This window comes from Falco cherrug, chromosome 4, assembly GCF_023634085.1.
Source record: "Falco cherrug isolate bFalChe1 chromosome 4, bFalChe1.pri, whole genome shotgun sequence".
Classification (NCBI taxonomy): domain Eukaryota; kingdom Metazoa; phylum Chordata; class Aves; order Falconiformes; family Falconidae; genus Falco; species Falco cherrug.
Genome location: NC_073700.1, coordinates 17,588,495 through 17,607,225, shown reverse-complemented (window position 1 = coordinate 17,607,225; position 18,731 = coordinate 17,588,495). Strand labels below are relative to the sequence as shown.

At 48.3% G+C, this 18,731-nt stretch overlaps 1 protein-coding gene across 5 annotated transcripts in view; it reads right to left on the bottom strand.

The window, feature by feature from the left end:
* LOC102049506 (monocarboxylate transporter 2-like) overlaps positions 1–16,268 on the bottom strand; it is a 39,009-nt gene extending 22,741 nt beyond the window's left edge. For 4 of the 5 annotated variants that reach the window (XM_055708663.1, XM_055708664.1, XM_055708667.1 and 1 more), the window contains exon 1: positions 4,539–4,878. In XM_055708663.1, the coding sequence (XP_055564638.1) occupies positions 4,539–4,866 (328 nt within the window). In that variant the 5' untranslated portion in view covers positions 4,867–4,878. Of the gene's footprint in view, positions 1–4,538; positions 4,879–16,036 lie in introns of those variants that run through there. The other variant, XM_055708665.1, reaches the window with a different exon arrangement.
* Between the last annotated feature and the right edge of the window lie 2,463 nt (positions 16,269–18,731).

The window sequence follows — 18,731 nt, the reverse complement described above, 5'->3', positions numbered from 1 at the left end:
TTTACTGCACACTAATCTGTTTTACTGCTTGTATTATAGTGACAGAATTGTTTTCTGCAACCTAGTTCAGATTAAGAAACTGGGGGATAAGACACATTAAAACTTCTGCAATATATATTGCCAGAGCCTCGGCTGATATAAAACGGCCTCCTAGGGGAATTAAGCAAAAAGTGACGGGCAGAAACAGTCTCGGCTGCCGATTTTCAGTTTTAGTCTGAAAAACTGGAACTGCTCTGGTGCTACAAGCCAAAGCCTCAGGTGGTCGCTGTAAATCTGCATCCATGCTGTCAAAGTCAATAGAGCTACTCCAGTTGAGATTCGGGTTAGTTCATGTGAGTATTTTCAGAAAATACACTTAATTTGCATTATTTACAAAATGCAAACATCAGCTCTGTCACACAGTAAGCAGCACAGCCTAAAAACAAGTCCCCACACCAAGGACCATGCCAAGGAAATGAAAGACTCTTTCCTGAGGATGTTTGCAAACAAAAGCTGTTGTCAGTAAGAGCATCAGACCCTGCGTGCCCTTGCCAAGGCACCGGGTGGCACGGCTGCCCCCAGCTCCGGGGGATGGAGGGAGCCCACCCGGCCAGCCAGGTCCTTCCTCATGGGGGACACCCCTGTGCTTGGACACCAGCCTCGCTGCCCTGAGTCCTGGCTCCAAAAGCCATGGCACAGCCCAGAGACATGGCCGAACACCAGGGAGGGGACAGCAACACTACAGTCCTTCCCTGAAGCCAACTGAGCAAACAGCGGAGCCTGTTTGAGGAAAGCTTTTGATCTGCATGGCCACCCTCCAAATCACTGCCCTTTACTGCTGCTGGAGCAGGGGGAAGGAGTGGAGGCGAGGTAAGTTTGTGGCTTTCCTTTTGTGGCTGTGATGCCTGCACCTGACACCAGCAATTGCACCATTTGGCCCCCCCAGCGCCCCAGGACACGGACCCAATGCCTCACGTAGGAGATGCTCGGCACCCCTGACACGGTTCCCACCCAGCTGTAGGCTGCACCCTGCTGCACCTCCACCAGCCTGCAACAGATCTGCCTCACCGCGGATTTGGGAAAGGAGGGGAAGGAATGGACAAGCCATGGCAATAATTACCTGGTTTAGTAACCCTACCAGTTGCTCAGGACTATATTGAAAGCTTACTTTAGCATTTTTAGAAAATTATTTTTTTTTCAGGAAAGATGAGCAAAAATTCAGAATTAAACTATTTTCTCATTTTTCAGCAAAGTAAATCAAGCCTTGCCACACAGGCATCCTAACAGCACTAACAGGCACCACAGCAGAGCAAGTCTTTGGCAGCTTACAGGAAACCGGCGCCCCGTTCCTTTAATGAGAATTTCCGAATCACTGAAGTTGTTCATAAGTCAAACCCGCTCTGGCATTAAATGCCCAGTCAATCAAATTAGACGTATTAAATACGCTCTTGGGCACGTGCGTTTCATTTGCTCCATGTTCTGCTAACTCCCACTGCGGCCCCGTCTGCAGCCACTGAGCAACTCGATGTCTCAGCCCAGATCGCTGCAGAAAAGGATGATCAAACGGGCATAAATCTTATTCGGTAGCAGAACAGAGGAGGGGAGGACTATTAAATGGACATAACTCCCAGCAACTGCAAAGCAAGTGGGAAGGTACAAAGGTGCAATCACCTACAATTAAGCCTAACAGTGCCCAGCTGTGTCATCCCCCATATTACTGTATAACAGCATAAGGGAGGGTGAAGTTACAGCTCCTTGCAAAAACGCAGGAGATGCTCAGTTAATTGGGATAAAAGTCTACTACAATATCCCAGGTACAGGGCACATGGCACTGGCTTGAACACTTGGACAGAGAAGAAAGTGGGTTGGAAAGTCTGCGAACAGAAGGCAGAGGTGACCAGAGCAGCATTTCATCTGCTCCAGCACCAGCTCGTTGGCCATGACCTGCACTCAAGCCCCCAACTACACCCCAGTGAGCAACTTCAGATGCTGTCAGGTGCAGGGTTAATCTGCAGAGTGCATTCCTCACTCGGTCATGGTCAGGCATGAAGCATGTCTTTCCATAGCAGAGGGTGGGGGACACGATTTTGTAGAAAGACAGAGCAGAGCTGGCAATGACCCACAGAAGCAACCAGGGAAACCCTAACCTACAGGTGTTGGTGCATTTATTGCAGCGTTACAGGACAGGCGATGGGGTATTGCTTCAGCACATGGCATCTGTGGAAGGGACGTGATTTTGGGGGCCACTCCGTCAAGGTCTCCCACCATCCCACGGCAGAACAGGATTTCCCACTGTTTCACTGTGGATGATGGTGGTTGAAATAAGATCATCACCATGGTGCCTTCGGCCCTGGCTAACATCTACACAAGACTGAGTGCAATGGAAGAACAGCATGTCCCCAGGAACAAGGCTCACACTGTGCGATGTCCTGAGCTACTGAGAAGTTGGAGAGACATGTTAGAGACCCAGTCATCGGGGAGAGCTGCAGTGCCTGCTCTCCATGGGACATATTTAGCACAGTCACCTGTATTAAAACTCCAACCACAGCCTTCCCAACAAGTGATGTCCTAATTTTAGCACCAGACCACGAGATTTACAACAGCCTCCACTCATTCACGTAGCCTTGGTACCAAACATTAGCCATCTCTCTTTGACTTCCAGACCATGCAGCTTCCTAGACACTTATTTGCAAGCAACCAAACACACCAAAGGCATAGGCTGCCAACTTTTCCTTTTTTCCCACCTGACTGCTTCAGAGACCTTCCACATAATTTACCCCAGACCTTTAAAACAGCATTTAAGTAGCGTTTAAATGACAAGCAGTCCTTTCGCCTGCCTCCCTGCTGCAATCTACTTGCTCCTGTTCAGCCTGTACAGTGCCTGACTGTTTCCTTTTCACTGTAGACTGCTTATTTCTATTGCTGGGGCTGAGACAAAAGTGCTTTTCTCTGCATTTAATAGAAGCCCTACTGGAAATCAATCCCAAAGCCACAGCAGTCTCCAGGGCTCAGGCTCAGTACCCTGTCAGGGAGGGCAAGGGGGTGCCCTGGGACAACAGCCCTGGCTTAAGAGAAGGATTTCTTTTTCTGAATTACTGCTTGGGTTTTGCCCTCGAAATGCTCACATTTGTGGGTTCTCAAATAGGTACTCAGCCCTTGCAGAGCTACTCTCTGCGGGACCAAGCCTTTGCAGCAGTTACAATAGAGCGCATTACAATAGACTCTGATTCGAGCATCACTTCCACTTTACAAACCTTTACAAAGCATCTTTACTTTCATTACCAACTGTGCTCTCCAAAAAGCACTACAGTGCATTATTAAGGAAAAAAAAAAATCCCTTTTTAAAAGCAAAGAATATTTTCAGAATTGCTTTAATTGCCAGGATAAATATTGATGAAGTTTCTTCCAATCACAGGGCGTGGTTCTTGTCTACCTCCCCCTGCAGATTTAATCAAAGTCTGCCCAAGTTTTTCATTTTGTCATGAAAGTGATATCAAAATCATAAAAAAGAGCAAAGTTATATGCACTACTTTGCAGATTATAAGAATGATTGACTCTACCAATTTCCTTGCTGTAATTATAAGCTGCCACAATAAACAAGCAGCTACTTCCTTTATTGCTCCACTACATGCTCACCTTTGGCTGAAACACAGACCTAGCTATTTCACACCAGCTTATTCTCGGGGCTTTTTCACTGATGCCCATGGAAAGCTTTTGTAGGTAACCTGATTTCTGGGTAGGGGAACACCACTGCTGCCCTCAGCAACATGCCAGGTCTGGGCCATGCCAGTACTTCACAGCCTCTTGGGTGCAGTTACCAACTTACGTCAAAGCAAGGCAGGAGGATGCCAGAGTCTCTTCAAAACAGCTTGCCCATCCCCTCGTTACTCAGATACAAGCAGCAGGGCTGGTGCTGCCTGTCCTTGGGGGAACCGAGGTGCTGTGTGACAGGGCCAAGGCCACACATTGTTGGCAGTGTCAGAGAAAGCCCCTGACGCAGCCTGTGCTGAAGCGTGGCCAGGGAAGGGGATGCAGCCATGGGACACACTGTGCAGCTCTGCCTCTGGTGCACAGAGGGTATTGTAGTCCTTCAAAAAGGCTCCTGCATAACACTGTGCCATTATTATTGAAATAAGCCCCGTTTTGAAAAGCTACAAAGGTGCTACAAGCCCACCTGGAAATAAAGGGATTGGCAGCACAGACCTGGTCATAGACCACAATTTCAAAGGTGCGTGGAGTCCCCCACGGGCCAAAAGGCACCCAGAGGGGTCAAAAGATGCCTGGATCCAGCGACAAACATGGAAAGCGCCTGGCCTATTTGAAAACCCCAGCCAGCACCAACTTACCTCCAAAACCTTCCCCTTAGACCCTTTAGGCTCCACATACGACTTGTTTCCCCAAACAACACTGGAAACATGATCAGAAAAGAAACCTCTTGATACCACCGATGAAGATGGGCACTGCTACCTTCCCTCTCCACCGGCCCAGAGCGGAGATTTCTGGCTTATTTCTGCTTTTACAGCACACCGCACCGCAGGGGCTGCTGCGGGCTTACTCACCTGCGCCGTACGTCGTGGCCAACATGATCGAGGAGACCCACGCGACCTCACTATAGGAGGTGCCAAAGAAATCCTGGATTTCTTTGAAGAAGATGGCTAAGCCTTTGGGGAAGGCGTACGCGAAGCCGATAGAAACGAAAGCGCCACAGACCACTGCCCAGCCCCAGCCGCCGTCGGGCGGGCCGGGGGCTCGCCCCGCGTTAGCCAGGGGTGGCATGGCCGGGCTGGGCGAGCGGGTGGCCAGCGCTGCCGAGGAGCCCTGGAACACAAAGTGCGAAGGCGCAGGGTCAGTCCCGGCGGTGCGGCCCCGCAGCTGCAGCCACAGCATCTCCGCAGCGCTGCGCCCACCTCCCGTTAGCCCCGACGGCGCGCCCCGCCGCGGCGCTGCCATTTAACGAGGCGGCTGGCAGCTGTCCCCGGGCTGGGGCTGGGGGCGTCACAGCGGGATGCTGCCAGGAGTGCCCCGTGGGGGTGGGTGTCATTAAAAACGGCGGCTCCCACCCGCAACACTCATGCGTGCCCGGGCCGCCCTGCAGCCCCCGCCCACGCGTGGGACCCCGCACCCACCTGCTGCAGCGCGGAGCCGGCGGCCACTGCCCCCCCCCCCCCCCCCCCCGCAACACACCCCGCGGCTGCCGGGGCGGGGGGAGCCGTCCGCACCGCCCCACGCAGGACCGGCCCCGCTCCCACCCCCGCAGCCGCGGTGCGGACCGCAGCTCGCCGGGGTCCACCTCCCTCACCACTTTTCCCTTTCCCCCCTTATTTTTCCTTCCCCCCCCCCCCCCCCCCCGAGACACTGCGGGAGGCAGCAGCACCCAGCCACCCCACGGGCGTTAATTAAACCATCCTCGGTTATTTAAATCAGAATTATTTCCCCCCCCACTCTGCTTCCACCAGCATCCCAGCGCTTTTCTCCTCCTTACAAAGCTGCCGGTGCTCCTGGCCCCGTACTGCCACGCGGTCACACGCTTGTGCTGCTGCCCCTTGTGCTGCTGCTCCCCGTTCCCTGTATTTTCTAGTTTTTACGTCGAAGTCCGTTTGGGGAAGCATTGGCCGTGTTTGCTTTTGCTGGAAAGTTGCAGTTTCACTACCAGACATGCCCCTTGCTCAACCTTGCCTCCCCCTGGCTTAAGGAACAGCCCCGTGGGTCTTGGAGGAATAAAGCCACCTGCCTTCCCGGCCTCAGTTTCGGGGAATTTCATACAGAGATGGCAGGTGAGTGCCGGCACCCTGTCACCTCCTGCTCTGCCACCAGACTCTGGGAAGACTGTGACCTTCCTCCTGTGTGTACCCATGAAGGCACTTAGGGACATGGTTTGGTGGTGGACTTGGCAGTCCTGGGTTCATGGTTGGACTCTATGATCTTAAAGGTCTTTTCCAACCTAAACAATTCTGTTATTTGGGCAGATTTTACAAATCATTTTGGCAATAAAATAAAATAAAATAAAATGCCTGCAAATGAATTATACTACTTGCATTGCAAGTATGGCCTTTCATTCCCTGTTCTTCTCAGCAGAGCTTCCATTCCCCCTTGGCTTCCCTGTTAAGGCTCAGACCAACTCTTTCCTAATCTCTTCTGAAGCTGGATTCAGCCTGTTTTCAAAAAGAGACAGCCTAATGCTCAAAAAACCAAGTCACACTAATGAGGTGCCTAAAAATCATCTGGTGCTGATATCTGCATTTAAACACATTTTTCTTTCCTTCTCTTTCCAAGCCAAACCCCAGGCATGCAGCAATGTCGGGGGTGGGGGGGGGGCTGTGCCTGTGGCAGAAGGTCCCTGCCTGCCCCCACCCTCTGCACGGGGGTGCTGGGAGCCCTTCCCAGGTAGTTCGGGAAGGGAAAAGTCCCTGTGCTTGCCCGGGGCTCTGTAGGGGCTTTGCCGCTGCTGCTGGGCCAGTACACAGCTCTTCCCTCCCCACGGAAAGGGGAGACAAAGCTGGCTGCTGGGGGCTGCTGTTCCTTCTCTAATTTCCAATTAACACCACGACTGTAACAGCAGTATCACTTTTGGTTCAGGTACAAATACATCAACCTGATGAAATGAGCAGGAGCTCCTCTCCCTGCTGTTTCCACCCTCCCTCCAACACTCCCAAACAGACCCTGTGTCTGTGTGTAGAAAAACCCCATTTTTTCTACATAACACAATTAAGCAATAATGGAGAGGGGGGGAAAAAAAAAAATCAGTCCTGTGCTCAGTAATTTTCCTGGCACAGTTAATTTAGAGCTTTAAAGATCTCCTTACAGCATGTCTGTAAGGTGTTTTATGACTACTACTCCCTTCTTCCTATAAAACTGAGTAAACTTAAAATGACCAGAAGACCTTTACTCTCAGGAGCGGGGTGACCTGGCATGTTGTGCTTTGGTACCGCCCAGACCCGCTTTATGTGCCGTAAGGGCACCTGCTCTTACTCCATCGCTTCTACAACGTGCAGCACGGCAAGCACGAAGGTGCAGGGTGCAGCGGCGGGTGGTCTGCCATGGTGGGAGGTTTGGGTTAGTGGAGATTTTCTAGTAAACGGGAACAAAGTTTGTTTCAGTTGGTAGTTTCTGTGTTCTGCCAAAAATAAAAAATTGGACCAAATCTAAATAAACACACCTGAGATAGAACTTGGGCACATCCTTAGCAGTGGCGTGGAACGCAGGGAGAGCAGATGGAAACCTGCAGGAGCAGAGGGATGAAGAAGCTGGTACATCTCCAGCCATGACCTTGGCTGGAAGAAGGGAGTTTCCTTCTGCAGAAATACTAAATTTGGTGTCACGTTAAAGACCATCCTCTGCAGCAAACCCTGGTGTGACACCTTCTGGGTAAACATTCACACAAACTGGTGGCACACTCAAAACTGGAACAGAAAACCAGCGGCAGCACGAGATACTGGGGGCAAACAAATGATTTCTAAAGATGTCTGAAAACAATTAGTCTTTGCCCTCGTGTTGCTGCTCTGAAGAGATGCTCGCAAGCAAAGCACGACAGCCTGAGGGCAGGGGGTGGGCCTGACAGTAAAATCCTGGGCTCACTAGGTCAAAAAGGACTTCCTAGCAATTTGGGGAGGCTTGGGCTCATCTCGCAGGAGCTGCTGACATGATTGCTCCCCCTCCATTTCGGGAGCACAGGCTCCCCCCAGGGCCGGGCTCCACTTACTCATCCACAGCAGCAGACTCTTCCTGCAGGGCAGGTTTTTTAATTTGCTGGCAAGCGGCAACAAAATTGATTAAAATTGCTAAATACCTTTTCAAACAACTCATTTCCCTATCTCAGTCCTCCATGTAAATAAGTGACTGCTGTTGTATTCCCAGCGCTCCACTCCAGAGCTGTTGAAAGGAGGGGGGCAAAGTAGGGAAAAGGGGCCATGAGCAAGGCAGAATCTGACATTTTTCCTCTTTCCCCAAAATGGGCCCAGTTTCCAATCTTTGCAAAGCTTTCTGTGACAGTTCCCATAGATATTTCAAGTAATGATTTTTAAATTAAATTAACTAGTGACCTTCACTTACTGAAGCCCGAGGTTTAATGAATAATATCTAGAATCATGGAATCCTAGAATGGTTCGGGTTGGAAGGGACTTAAAAACCATCTAGTTCCAACCCCCTGCCATGGGCAGGGACACCTTCCACCAGACCAGGCTGCTCCCAGCCCCATCCAACCTGGCCTTGGGCACTGCCAGGGATGGGGCACCCACAGCTGCTCTGGGCAGCCTGTGCCAGCGCCTCGCCGCCCTCACAGTAAAGAATATAACGTCACAAAGAAAAAGTGACCAGTGTTGACAACTTGAGTATTTTATCTTTTCCTGGAAAAAAAAGCAAGGAAAAAAACCTTAGGCTCCTCTGAGAATGGAAAGCATTTCTATCTATTCTTAGTGGACCACTTTGGTATTTGGAAAGAATTTTGTTCAAAGCCTTTTACGCAAGGCATTTGATTGCAGCCAAAGGTAGGAGCTACAACTCTATAACCCCAACAATGTTTTTCCTTCATTGAGTCTTTGAAAGCGAATTAAAGGCTTTAGAAATTGCTTCCACATTAAAAAAAAAAAAAAATCCATACCTAGCTCTGCTGCGTGAAAACAGCATCTGGTAAGTGAGCATCTGAAGAGGCAACTGCACTTCTTTAAAGCATCTGTGATTCTCACTTCCATGTCATACCCATATTTTTCAAAACCATTCTGTTGTCATTTGCCATTTGCTCATAAAATGCACTAGCAGTGAAATCTAATCCATAGCCACAATTAAAATGGAGTTTCTGAATTAATGAATGAGATTATAACTAGCAATTGTCTGCCAAACCGAAGGGCTGACCCCGTGGCCCAGGATGTGATACCGTTACTTTCCTCCATATAATCTTTCTTCAGAGAGAGATATCCCAGTTCTCCAAAAACAGGCCCACACATTTATGTTCCTAATAATATTAACTTCTTCCAAGGGATCAATCCATACTAATATAGGTTATTACTTGGGAAAAGGTTTCAATTCAGCAAAATTCTCAGCTCTGGACCCCAACCAGATGCAATCACAAGATACAAGCCTGGGGACGGATCGATAGTTCCCTCCCCAGCGAGTGCAGAATTACCCTTATACCCCCACGTTGTCCTCGCTGCTGAGCGTGAGCGGGCTGATACGACACATTCCTCAACATCTAGCCACAAGACCTCCAGCATTCAGGGATTTACCACCAGTATAGTCATGCTCGAGGTTTTAATTAAAGGGAACCTGACTCTGCCTGGCAGCTGTCAGAGCCCTGAGCAGTGGGAGGGATGCGGGCAGCCCCACCAACACGGCACCCACACATGCTCCAAATGGGGCTTGTGGGTCACGCATGGTCAATCCGCAGCCCTTGACATCCCTGTGGCTATTACAGGGGCATCTTTAATTTCCACGCAGCCTCTTCACCGCTGCGTGAGATGCTCTGCTGCGGGCAGAGCCACCAGCCCCACATGTCCCTGTGCTTGGCGATGGGGTGACACTGCGCAGAGCCAAGGGACATCAGTGCTGGCACAGCTTGGAACCACCTAGGATGCTGGCAGAGCCTCATGGCTCTGCTTTCCACCAAATAACGTTTTACAAGGGGGTCAAGGGAAGGTCAAAACAGAAAGTTATGAAATGTCAAAGTTGCTTTTTGCTAAACCCCAGTATTAATAGCACAGAGGCCAGGCAGGCAGAGGGATTCATAGGACATGAAATAACCTTCTCCAGAGCCAGCAAAGCTCTTAGATGGCTCCAGCCCTGCGGCCATGCTGTCAAACCAGCCAGGTGCATGAAGCATCGCTGCTGGATGTGCTGGTTTCCTGGAGATGATAAAAGAAACCGAGCAGTGACATCACTTCTGTTTTTCCCTTGTTGCAGGAATTTAATCAGCAGCCCAAACCAAAACATTTGTGTTGGTAAAAAGATGGCTACAATTAATCTAAATCTAATAACTGGAATGTTTTAACTGGGGAATTAAAACAAATTATTCCTTTGCTATTGTATCTTTGTCTCATTTACATTTTAATCCCAGTCGGATCTTTCTCTGTTATATTTGGAAAATAACTCCATAGAAAGGGAAAAACAACACCGTTGAAGTACTCAAAGATGCATCAAGAATTCAGCTATTAACTTTTATAGCAGAAGTCTGGCTATGCCAAGCCCTGAACAATGGAAAATTAGGATAAATGCTGTGTTTTTTTCCAAACGCTGCTGAATGCAGAGCCTGGTGGCATTTCAGATTGTGCACACACACAGAGGCAAACAAACAGCTGGGTCAGAAGGTTGTGTTGAAGATGTAATTACACATTAACCAGAGCAGAGCAGGTCACTCTTTCATTTGTACCAAAAGCAAAGGGGACGCTTTACTGATGGACACTGTGTGCAAAGGGAAACCTCTGCCTTCCCACCCTGTGGCTCTCCACTCCCAGGCTCAAGCCTGGCTTTCCTTGCTGTGAGGTTTTACCACAGGATAACAAGTTCATACATTTTTGCTCAAGGTAAACCTGTCATGAACAAAGGCACTTCAGTGTTGTCAAAGTAAAATCAGCACTATAGCCCATCTTATTCCAGTTTGCCTTACGTGCTTGTCTTATTTTGAAGCAAAAGCACACACACACACACAAAAAAAAAAAATTACCTATGTCTCTGCCCTATCAAGGATGGGAAGTCCCGGTAGACACGAACTGTGCCACGCAGGTACCACTTCGCAGATCCCCAGTGCTCTCACAGAGCAGCTGATCCTACCAGGGGTACTTGGTTGCACCAGTGACCAAGTCAGCAGCTTCCTCCACCCCAGAGTATCTTCTGCCACATTCAGCCAACTTATTTAGTCACTGCGTAATCTCAGTTTTACCTAAAATGATTATTTTCATGTGCTCCTGTGCATCCCTTCGCTTAAGAAGATGTGATATGATGATAACGTACTAGAAATGCAGAATCCACCTAAACCTTCAGAGTTGTTTGCAAGGGCAGTGTTTGCCCCTCCCTTGAGTTACCCCAACATATACTCCACATGTTGCCTGCTAGATATCTTACACCTGTTTGCTTATGAAACTACTGCACCAGATTTCTCACCCTGGATTAATTTAGCTGATCTACAGAAAGTCACAACTCACAAACACAGAGTTTCTGGGTAGTGGATGCACCCACCTTGCACTGTAACCCAAGCATGTGGGCTTGAGCTCACCTCCACTGAGCCCATGGGTCTCCTGTGGCTGCTGATGGAAACATTTTTGTGAGAGTTTCCTTACTCACTTCAGGGAAAAGGAACCAGGTTAGAAAAGATCTACAGCTTAGACTATCAAAACTAACCCAATGATTCGTGACTGCAGGGTCCAAACACATCGAGGCCCTCCACAAGCACCCTCTCCAAGGCATGGCCATAAGCAGTTGTGACACAGCTGGTCCACAAGACCACTGCTGTCTCCAGCCCATCTCCAAGGCTATCCTGCCACAAATAAACTCTCAAGTAGCTGCCGACAGGCGAGGAAAAGGATGACCTGCCTCAGGGCTGCCTGAATAACTCTGCAACAAGGTGGAGAGCTTTAGATCTCATTAAACCCTCCTGATGTTTGAGAGAGGAGAGATGTTACAAGTCTACAATGAAGAGCAATTCCCACTCCAGAACAGCAAAAAGCTGGAACTGCACAATGTTGGCTGAGCCTGAATTGAGGGTCAGTGGCTTGGGAACAGAAGGACGTCACACGGGTGTGCAGGTACTCTCTGGGACACTGTTGTTTGCAGATCATAGTACCCTGAGCCTTTATATAACGCAGGTATTTTCCAAAAATATTAACCCCACCTCACCCAAGTTTTAAAGTATTAGAGGGACAATCAATTCAAGCTACAGAAAACTGTCATAAGGAGGCAGCTGGGGCTTTGTTGTTTGTTGGGGGTTTTTTCCCCCATCAAATGAACTGTTGTGACAAGCGATCATCACTCCATGGAGGCTTCTGCTCTCGACGTGAGCTCCCCCAAGAAATCTTCCTCTAGGACTGTAGCATTCAGTAGCAACATCAGTATCAACAGATACTGCTGTTTGCTGCACGTATGTAGGGCACCTTTGGTCTGCTGCAAGAACAAGGGTGCACCGAGCAGAAGCTTGTCACCAGTGTGGCTGCTGGACACTGCAAAACAGCGGGTGACGAAGCAGGAGTGCAGGATCCAGTCTGCAGCTGCTCTGAGTGCAACCAGCTCCCCTTCGCGGGGTGGAGGAAACCCAGCAAGCTCCTTCATCACCTTTCAAATTCACTTAAATGCCATGACACGGAAACAAGGAACAGACTCAAACATGGGAAGAGATTAGTTCCTGCATCACACGGTGTGGATAGCTGTGTGTAACATCACTCGAGGCTGCTCAGTCTGTGCCCTTAACACAAAGTGATGCAATACACAGTGTTACTGTAGGCAAACTCGGCCGGGCTCCTGTGCCTGCATTTTCCGTGTTGCTTTGCTATTCTGGCTGACCGTTGTCCAGCAGATCAAGCACGATGCTTTAGTATTAACTTTCAAGGCCTTACACAGATTGTTCTTTAGGAGCTTGTTGAACTTTTGACACTGTACATCCATGTTACCCCACAAGATCAAAAGAGGAGACTTTTGGTCCAAGTGTAGTATTTGCTCAAGCTTGCTGTAATCCCGGGTTTACAGACTGACCTTCCCAAAAGCCCCCTAAGTGCCACAGAAACGACTCCTCATAAGACAGGCTTCAAAGATGCAGGTCTTGTTTATAGGGCACTCCATCACTTAACACTCCCGGAGAACTTTGTGAATCCCAGTGTTTACAGGCACAGAATTAATTTCTAAAGTTTCATTCAGTTCTCAGCCCCTTTTCCTAAATGCCACTCTTGGGGCTGAAATCTGCCACTAGCACTATAGATCAGACGACCAGACTTTGCAGCTGAAAGATGAAATCCTGGCTCCAACAAAGGTGATGGCAAGGTGCCTGCTGACTTCAGCAAAGCCAAGTTTCACCCAGAAACAAGATTCAATGTTGAAACTTTTTTTTATGTTAATTACTCTAGTGCACAGAAACACATGCTGTCCTGAACGACAACTTTGTATACAATTAGCTGTAGCATTTCTGAACGTTGTAAAACTAAAGTTGAGGTTTAAAGGTGTAATTCTCTTGGAAGAGAGCCCCTGCAGGCCCTCAACCATTCTGGGCAGGTTTTGCTGGTGCTTTCCCCCTCCCTCAAACACAGCGTGCAGCTTCACTGGCTGCTACAGAATTGCCTTAGACTTAACGCTGGTGTAGCTGAAAGGAAGATCAAACTGAGTATTCAATTACTTATGCACTCAAAGATATTTATTCCCCGAGATGAAACTCCTAAATCTGTTATTATTGCCATTCTCCTTTCTATTACTATTAGCATGCTGCTGCTTTCAGATCTATGGAGATGTCAACACCATTTACTGGAAACAACAACTGAAAGATGAGAACATGACAGGGAAATGTTTAGAATTATGAATCATTCACAAGAACAGAGGACATAATTGATCTTCCTTAATTATAGAAGAGTCTATAATCATTACATAGGGATTCTTCCTAAGACTCTTTTTGCGATTTATTTCTTTCATAGGGTTTTGTTGTTTGGTTGTTGGGGTTTTTTTAACCCAGATGCTACAGTGATCTAAAAACAGAATGAGGTGAAGAGCAACAGCTACCAGCCCACAGGACAGACCCCCAGGAAGGAAAGTTGCTCTTACAGCAATGAACACAGGTGTCTGAAAGCACCAGGAAAGGTGGGACAGGACCCCCCCTGCCAGCACTGAGTTCTGAGCCCAAAGTCTGCGTAAAGGTAAATGCAATGCTGGAAAGGAAAAGTCATCTTGCTTCACAGCATCTCATATTTTCCTGCTTATGCTGACACCCTCCTGTCATTACATGCGACATCTGGGAAAGTCAGGCGCTTGCACATGTGGCTGTAGTTTATAATGACAGCTCTGCAGCAAGAAGATTTCATAGAAGTCTGTATTTAAAGATGGGAAGATCAATAACGAAACCCCCAAGTTTTATACTGTAATGACTTCTTTCTCCGTCAAGATCACTGACAGCTGTTCCCTTGCTGTAGCCACCTCTGTATCTTTGGGTGGCGAGGGCTCTACCTCAGGGAATGAAAAGCCAGAAATCTCAACCAGTCTGAGACGTCTAACATTTGGCGCTCAGTTCCAGACACCCAGTTTTCAGAGGCCCTGGACAGCCACTACCTGGGAAAATGAGTCTAACAGCACCGCAGCCTGAACCCCTCTTCAGTCTCTCGCTCAGACTCCGTCAGCCCTTCTCAGCTCCTGACATCAAACCACCAGACCCAAACAGCAGCCAGAGGATACACATTCATTGTTTCAAGGGGAAATGGGTGCTCAGCAGATTTAATAACCCTGGAGGTGAACATTTTGGTCCATCTGCAGCAGAAACCAGAGCGCAGCCAGCCCAGCGAAGCCTCCTCGCTGCCCCAGCCAGGCCTGGCAAGGCTCCTTCTGCAAGCAGGGGAGGAAGCCACCCTTCACACCTCTCTGGTCACGGACATCCCAAACCCCGAGCGTGCCCCTCAGCCCCGGTGGGTGAGCAACACCGGTACCTGCCTGCCAGGATTGGGCTGAGACCGGCTGCTGGTTTGGCGGCAGTAGGAGCCTCCAGTCTCCCTTAACGAGGGCTGGATTTGATTTGGTAAGTAAAGAGGCACTTGCTCCTGTGCCAGCTTTGCAAGGCACACAGTCATCTTGGGCGTCGCATGCTCAATAGCACGAGGCATGAGCTATCAAAAGAGTAAAGACACAGGTTGCCCACCGAGTTACAGGCATTGCTCAGGGCACATGTATCACTGTCCTGAGTGCCAGGTGAGCCTTACAGAAATTTTCTCCTTTCACCTTAATACATCCATCCCATATTGGATGAAAAATCAGCTCTTTTTTTTTGTTATCATGTAAAACCAGTTGCTAAAGTACATGAGATGAGTGTGCGTGACCCAGGAAGCCCCCAAACTGCACTGTCTTGAAGGCGATGGGGTACCGAGAGGATCCCTCCATCCCCAACTTCTTTGTAATTGTCTTTCCCAAAGTGTATATTCGTGACCTTCTTTGAGGAAGAATACAGGTTTGGGCAGGTGTGAGTCAGCGTGGCTATTCTTGTGTTCTTAAGTTTCAATCCTTTTACCTCTCACCCTTGCAAAACAAGCTAAGAACTCAGAGCCCCGCAGTAACCTCCAGCAGCCGCACCTCACAGGAAGCAGCAACCTAAAAGCAAAATGGTCCTCTACTAACCATTAACAGCAAGATACACACCAGCTACTCAGATCAAAGTGGCAGACTGACACCTGGCATCAGTATCTGAGGAAAACATCCCTCTGAGAATATCCACTTGATGATTTTGTTATGAGGACAAGCAACACCTTCCCACAACCTTTGCACAACAGTGACTTTTGCAGCCAAGGTGCAAGTACCCAATGATCGTTTTAACTTGAAGTAACTGGTGGACACATTTGTTCTTTCAGAAAGCGTCTGCAGAGAGAAATCTAAAACATCATCCCTTAATAAATTACGTGCAACAAAATTTTAGCAACAGGATTAGGGAAGAACAGATTTACACACTATCTCAAGATTTACGTGTATGTATGCGATGGCTGTTCATCAGCCAGACTCAGGTTTTGAGTTTCCAGCATCTTCGCTACAATCATGAGTGCAAATAATATATTTTTTGTTTCCAAAAGAATGCCAAGAATAGAAACAGAACAAAAGACATAATACTAAATATGCTGAAACAACTGTCCAAGACTCAGATGATTACACCATGGCCAAGCCTCCACCCACACACAGCAAGACTTGTGATGAAATGACAAGAATTGATGGCATATAAGTTATCGAGAAATTACTCAGCAGTATTTGTTTTGTTTTGCCAATGTACGTCATCAGAAAACAGAAAGCCTAACTCGCAGTTAGAGCTTTCCAAGAACTTTCTCAAAGAAATATATTTTCCCCTCCCCTTTTTTATGTAGAGATCCAACCTGCTCTTTTCCAAAGAAAACCACTGTCTTGCTTCACTTACCTCCTCCGTAGGTGGTAGCACACATGATGGATGTTATCCAGGCAATCTGGCTGTAGGAGATGCTGTAAACAGCCTGGAGCTCTTTAAAGTAGATTGTGAAAGCTTTCGGAAAGGTATATGCAAAGCCAACTGAGATGGAAGCTCCAAACACCACTGCCCACCCCCATCCGCCGTCAGGGGGCACGTAGCCCAGGTCTGAAGGGACTGGAGGAGACATGGTCAACCTGGATTTCACAGAAAATCCACTTTGCGGTGTCCTGCAGAGCAACGGATACGTGGTTTTTTACAGAATATGTGTATCATGTAATTAGGCATTATTTTAAAGCATAGTAAAGTAACATAGAGGTACAGAGGATCACCCACTCTTCAAGCCTTGATCTTTTGCTGGCCGTTAACAGTCCTGTTGTCCCATCTAAACACAACCAAAATGACCCTGCCCTCTCCAAGAATCCAGTCTGGCCCTTCCCCCTATATTTTAAATACATACCCTCAAAATACTGGCACGGCTTTGTGTTCAGGGACAAACTTCATTCACAGCCGAAGTTACTGCTTCCATTTTCTCTCTTCTCCCACACCCAGCCGGTAGCTCCGGGGTCTCACCTCAGGATGGCTTTGGGAGGTTGCTCCTGTCTCAGTCCCCCTGAAGAGAACCATCTGCTGCAGCCAAACCATTTTTAGGGTAAATGTTTCATTGTGTATTTTTCAGACGCAGGTGGAAAACCTTACGATTTCAGATTATCCCTGTTTAAAAGAATAATTACCATTGTGGGGCAAGCGGCCCCACAGCGTGTCCAGCTCCTCTGTTCTGCAGGGGGACAAGGATCTCTTGGTCACTCGCGTCCCTCAAGACAAGAAGCAAACTGCAAGCGACGGCTTGCAAAGTGGCTGAAGTCTTTCTCTACTCAGGGGCAGCAATTCCACTTGTGCCTAGTGCCTGCCAGGTTAGGAGATTATACTCAGAAGCAACACAGATCAAAGAGGGCATTCACTCATTTGCATTCTTCCCATTTTCCCCGGCCATTAAAATAAAATGAAGGTAAAAAGAAAAAACAGTACAACTCATACCGTGCCTCTCCAGAGTTAACCCACAAGCCTCCTGTCAAGGTCAAGGCATTAAACCAGAGGGGAAAGGAGTAGGTCCCACAGGGAAGGGTGCCTGGTAGGTGCATCTTTGCGGATAAAAGGTGGTTTATTGCCTTTATAAAGTGCATACTCAGAAGGAAGTTAAGCTGATAGGAAAGGGCATCGTCAGAGCTAATGGGAAGGAACAGGCACAGATATCAGCTGGACACATTCTGCTGAACCTTAGAGGCAGCTGTCAGCTAGCTGGGGAGAGAGGGACCTTTGAGTATCTCAAGGTGGAGGGGGGGGGCGGAACCAAAAAAAACCACCTTAGGAAAAGTGCAGTGTAATTTGCATCTCTTGAAGAGTCCATTGCCTCTTGAGAGCTGTAGTTTGGATTCATAGTGTAAGGAGGAGGATGCTACTGGAACCATAAGGGGGGGGAAAAAAAAAAAGCTCGTGATGTGCCTATAGACATACTCCTGAATTCATGCCTTCTTTCATCTACTTTTACAGGTGTTAAGTGGTAACACCAGCGTGGGGGCCCTTACACTACAGGCTTCAAGCTGCCCCTATGTCTGGACAACTGTCGCACACACAGTAAACAGACATGTTATCTCCTCTCCAACCTCAGCAGCATGCTGGGGCACCCCCAGACTGCAAATTGAACGCACAGCCTTAAGACAAGGAGCTGAAAGACAGTTCAAGAACACCATATAAATGTAATGAGATCCGCTTCGTAAACTCTAACTGCTGCAAGCCTTTATTCCCTGCTCCTCTCGTGAAGATGCTGTCCCAGAGCCTCCCACATCTCCTCGCTAGCAGCATGCCATCTAACTCAAGTTTATCCACTTCTATTTTATAATTGTTCTGTGCTGATGGTGCTATACAGCTCAAAGGCTTTCTTCTCTTCCCTGGTGTTATCCCCTGTTGGTTTTACTGAGAGCAACCATATCCCTTTTAGCCTTTACTTCACCTAGGTAAAGCTGTATTTTTTCCTCTCTCCTTAACAAGGACCACGGGAAAAGAGAGCCTACCTTCCTCATGTTACCCGTGTCCACACTGCCCATCATTTTAGTGGCAGCTGAAGGTTGTGGAAGAGAAAACAGCCCAAACCAAAAGGAATACTGCATTGCTTTTGGAAGAAATTTCCTGATACATCAGGAAATGCAGGGATGAGTTAGGAATCCCTTTGCAAAATACTTTTCATCAGACCTTCACTGAAAGTTTTCTACCCCTGCCCCAAATGATAATCGTTGCTTTTTTTCCTCTCAGAACCTTTCTTCACTGTCTTTTTTGCAAGCAATCGAGACTGTTCAGCTCCACTTACACTATATTTAAGGAAATTTATGTAAACCCATGCTCAGACATCTCTGCTGGTTCTGGAGGCCCTCAAAGGGCAAGAGGTTACGCTGGAGAAAGGCCACCACACGTCAGCCTCATCCTCAGTCCCATCCCTTGGCATCCACTGCCAGCGCTGTGGGCGAGGGCTTGTGGTCAGGACCAGCCTGACGGCACGTGTGGCTGCAGGCTTCGCTCCACCGAGACCCATGTCAGGACTCATTGTCACTGACAGCCCAGGACCTTCACTGGCAAGTGAGAGGAAGGTATGGTGGAAGAAGGCTTTTCGCCT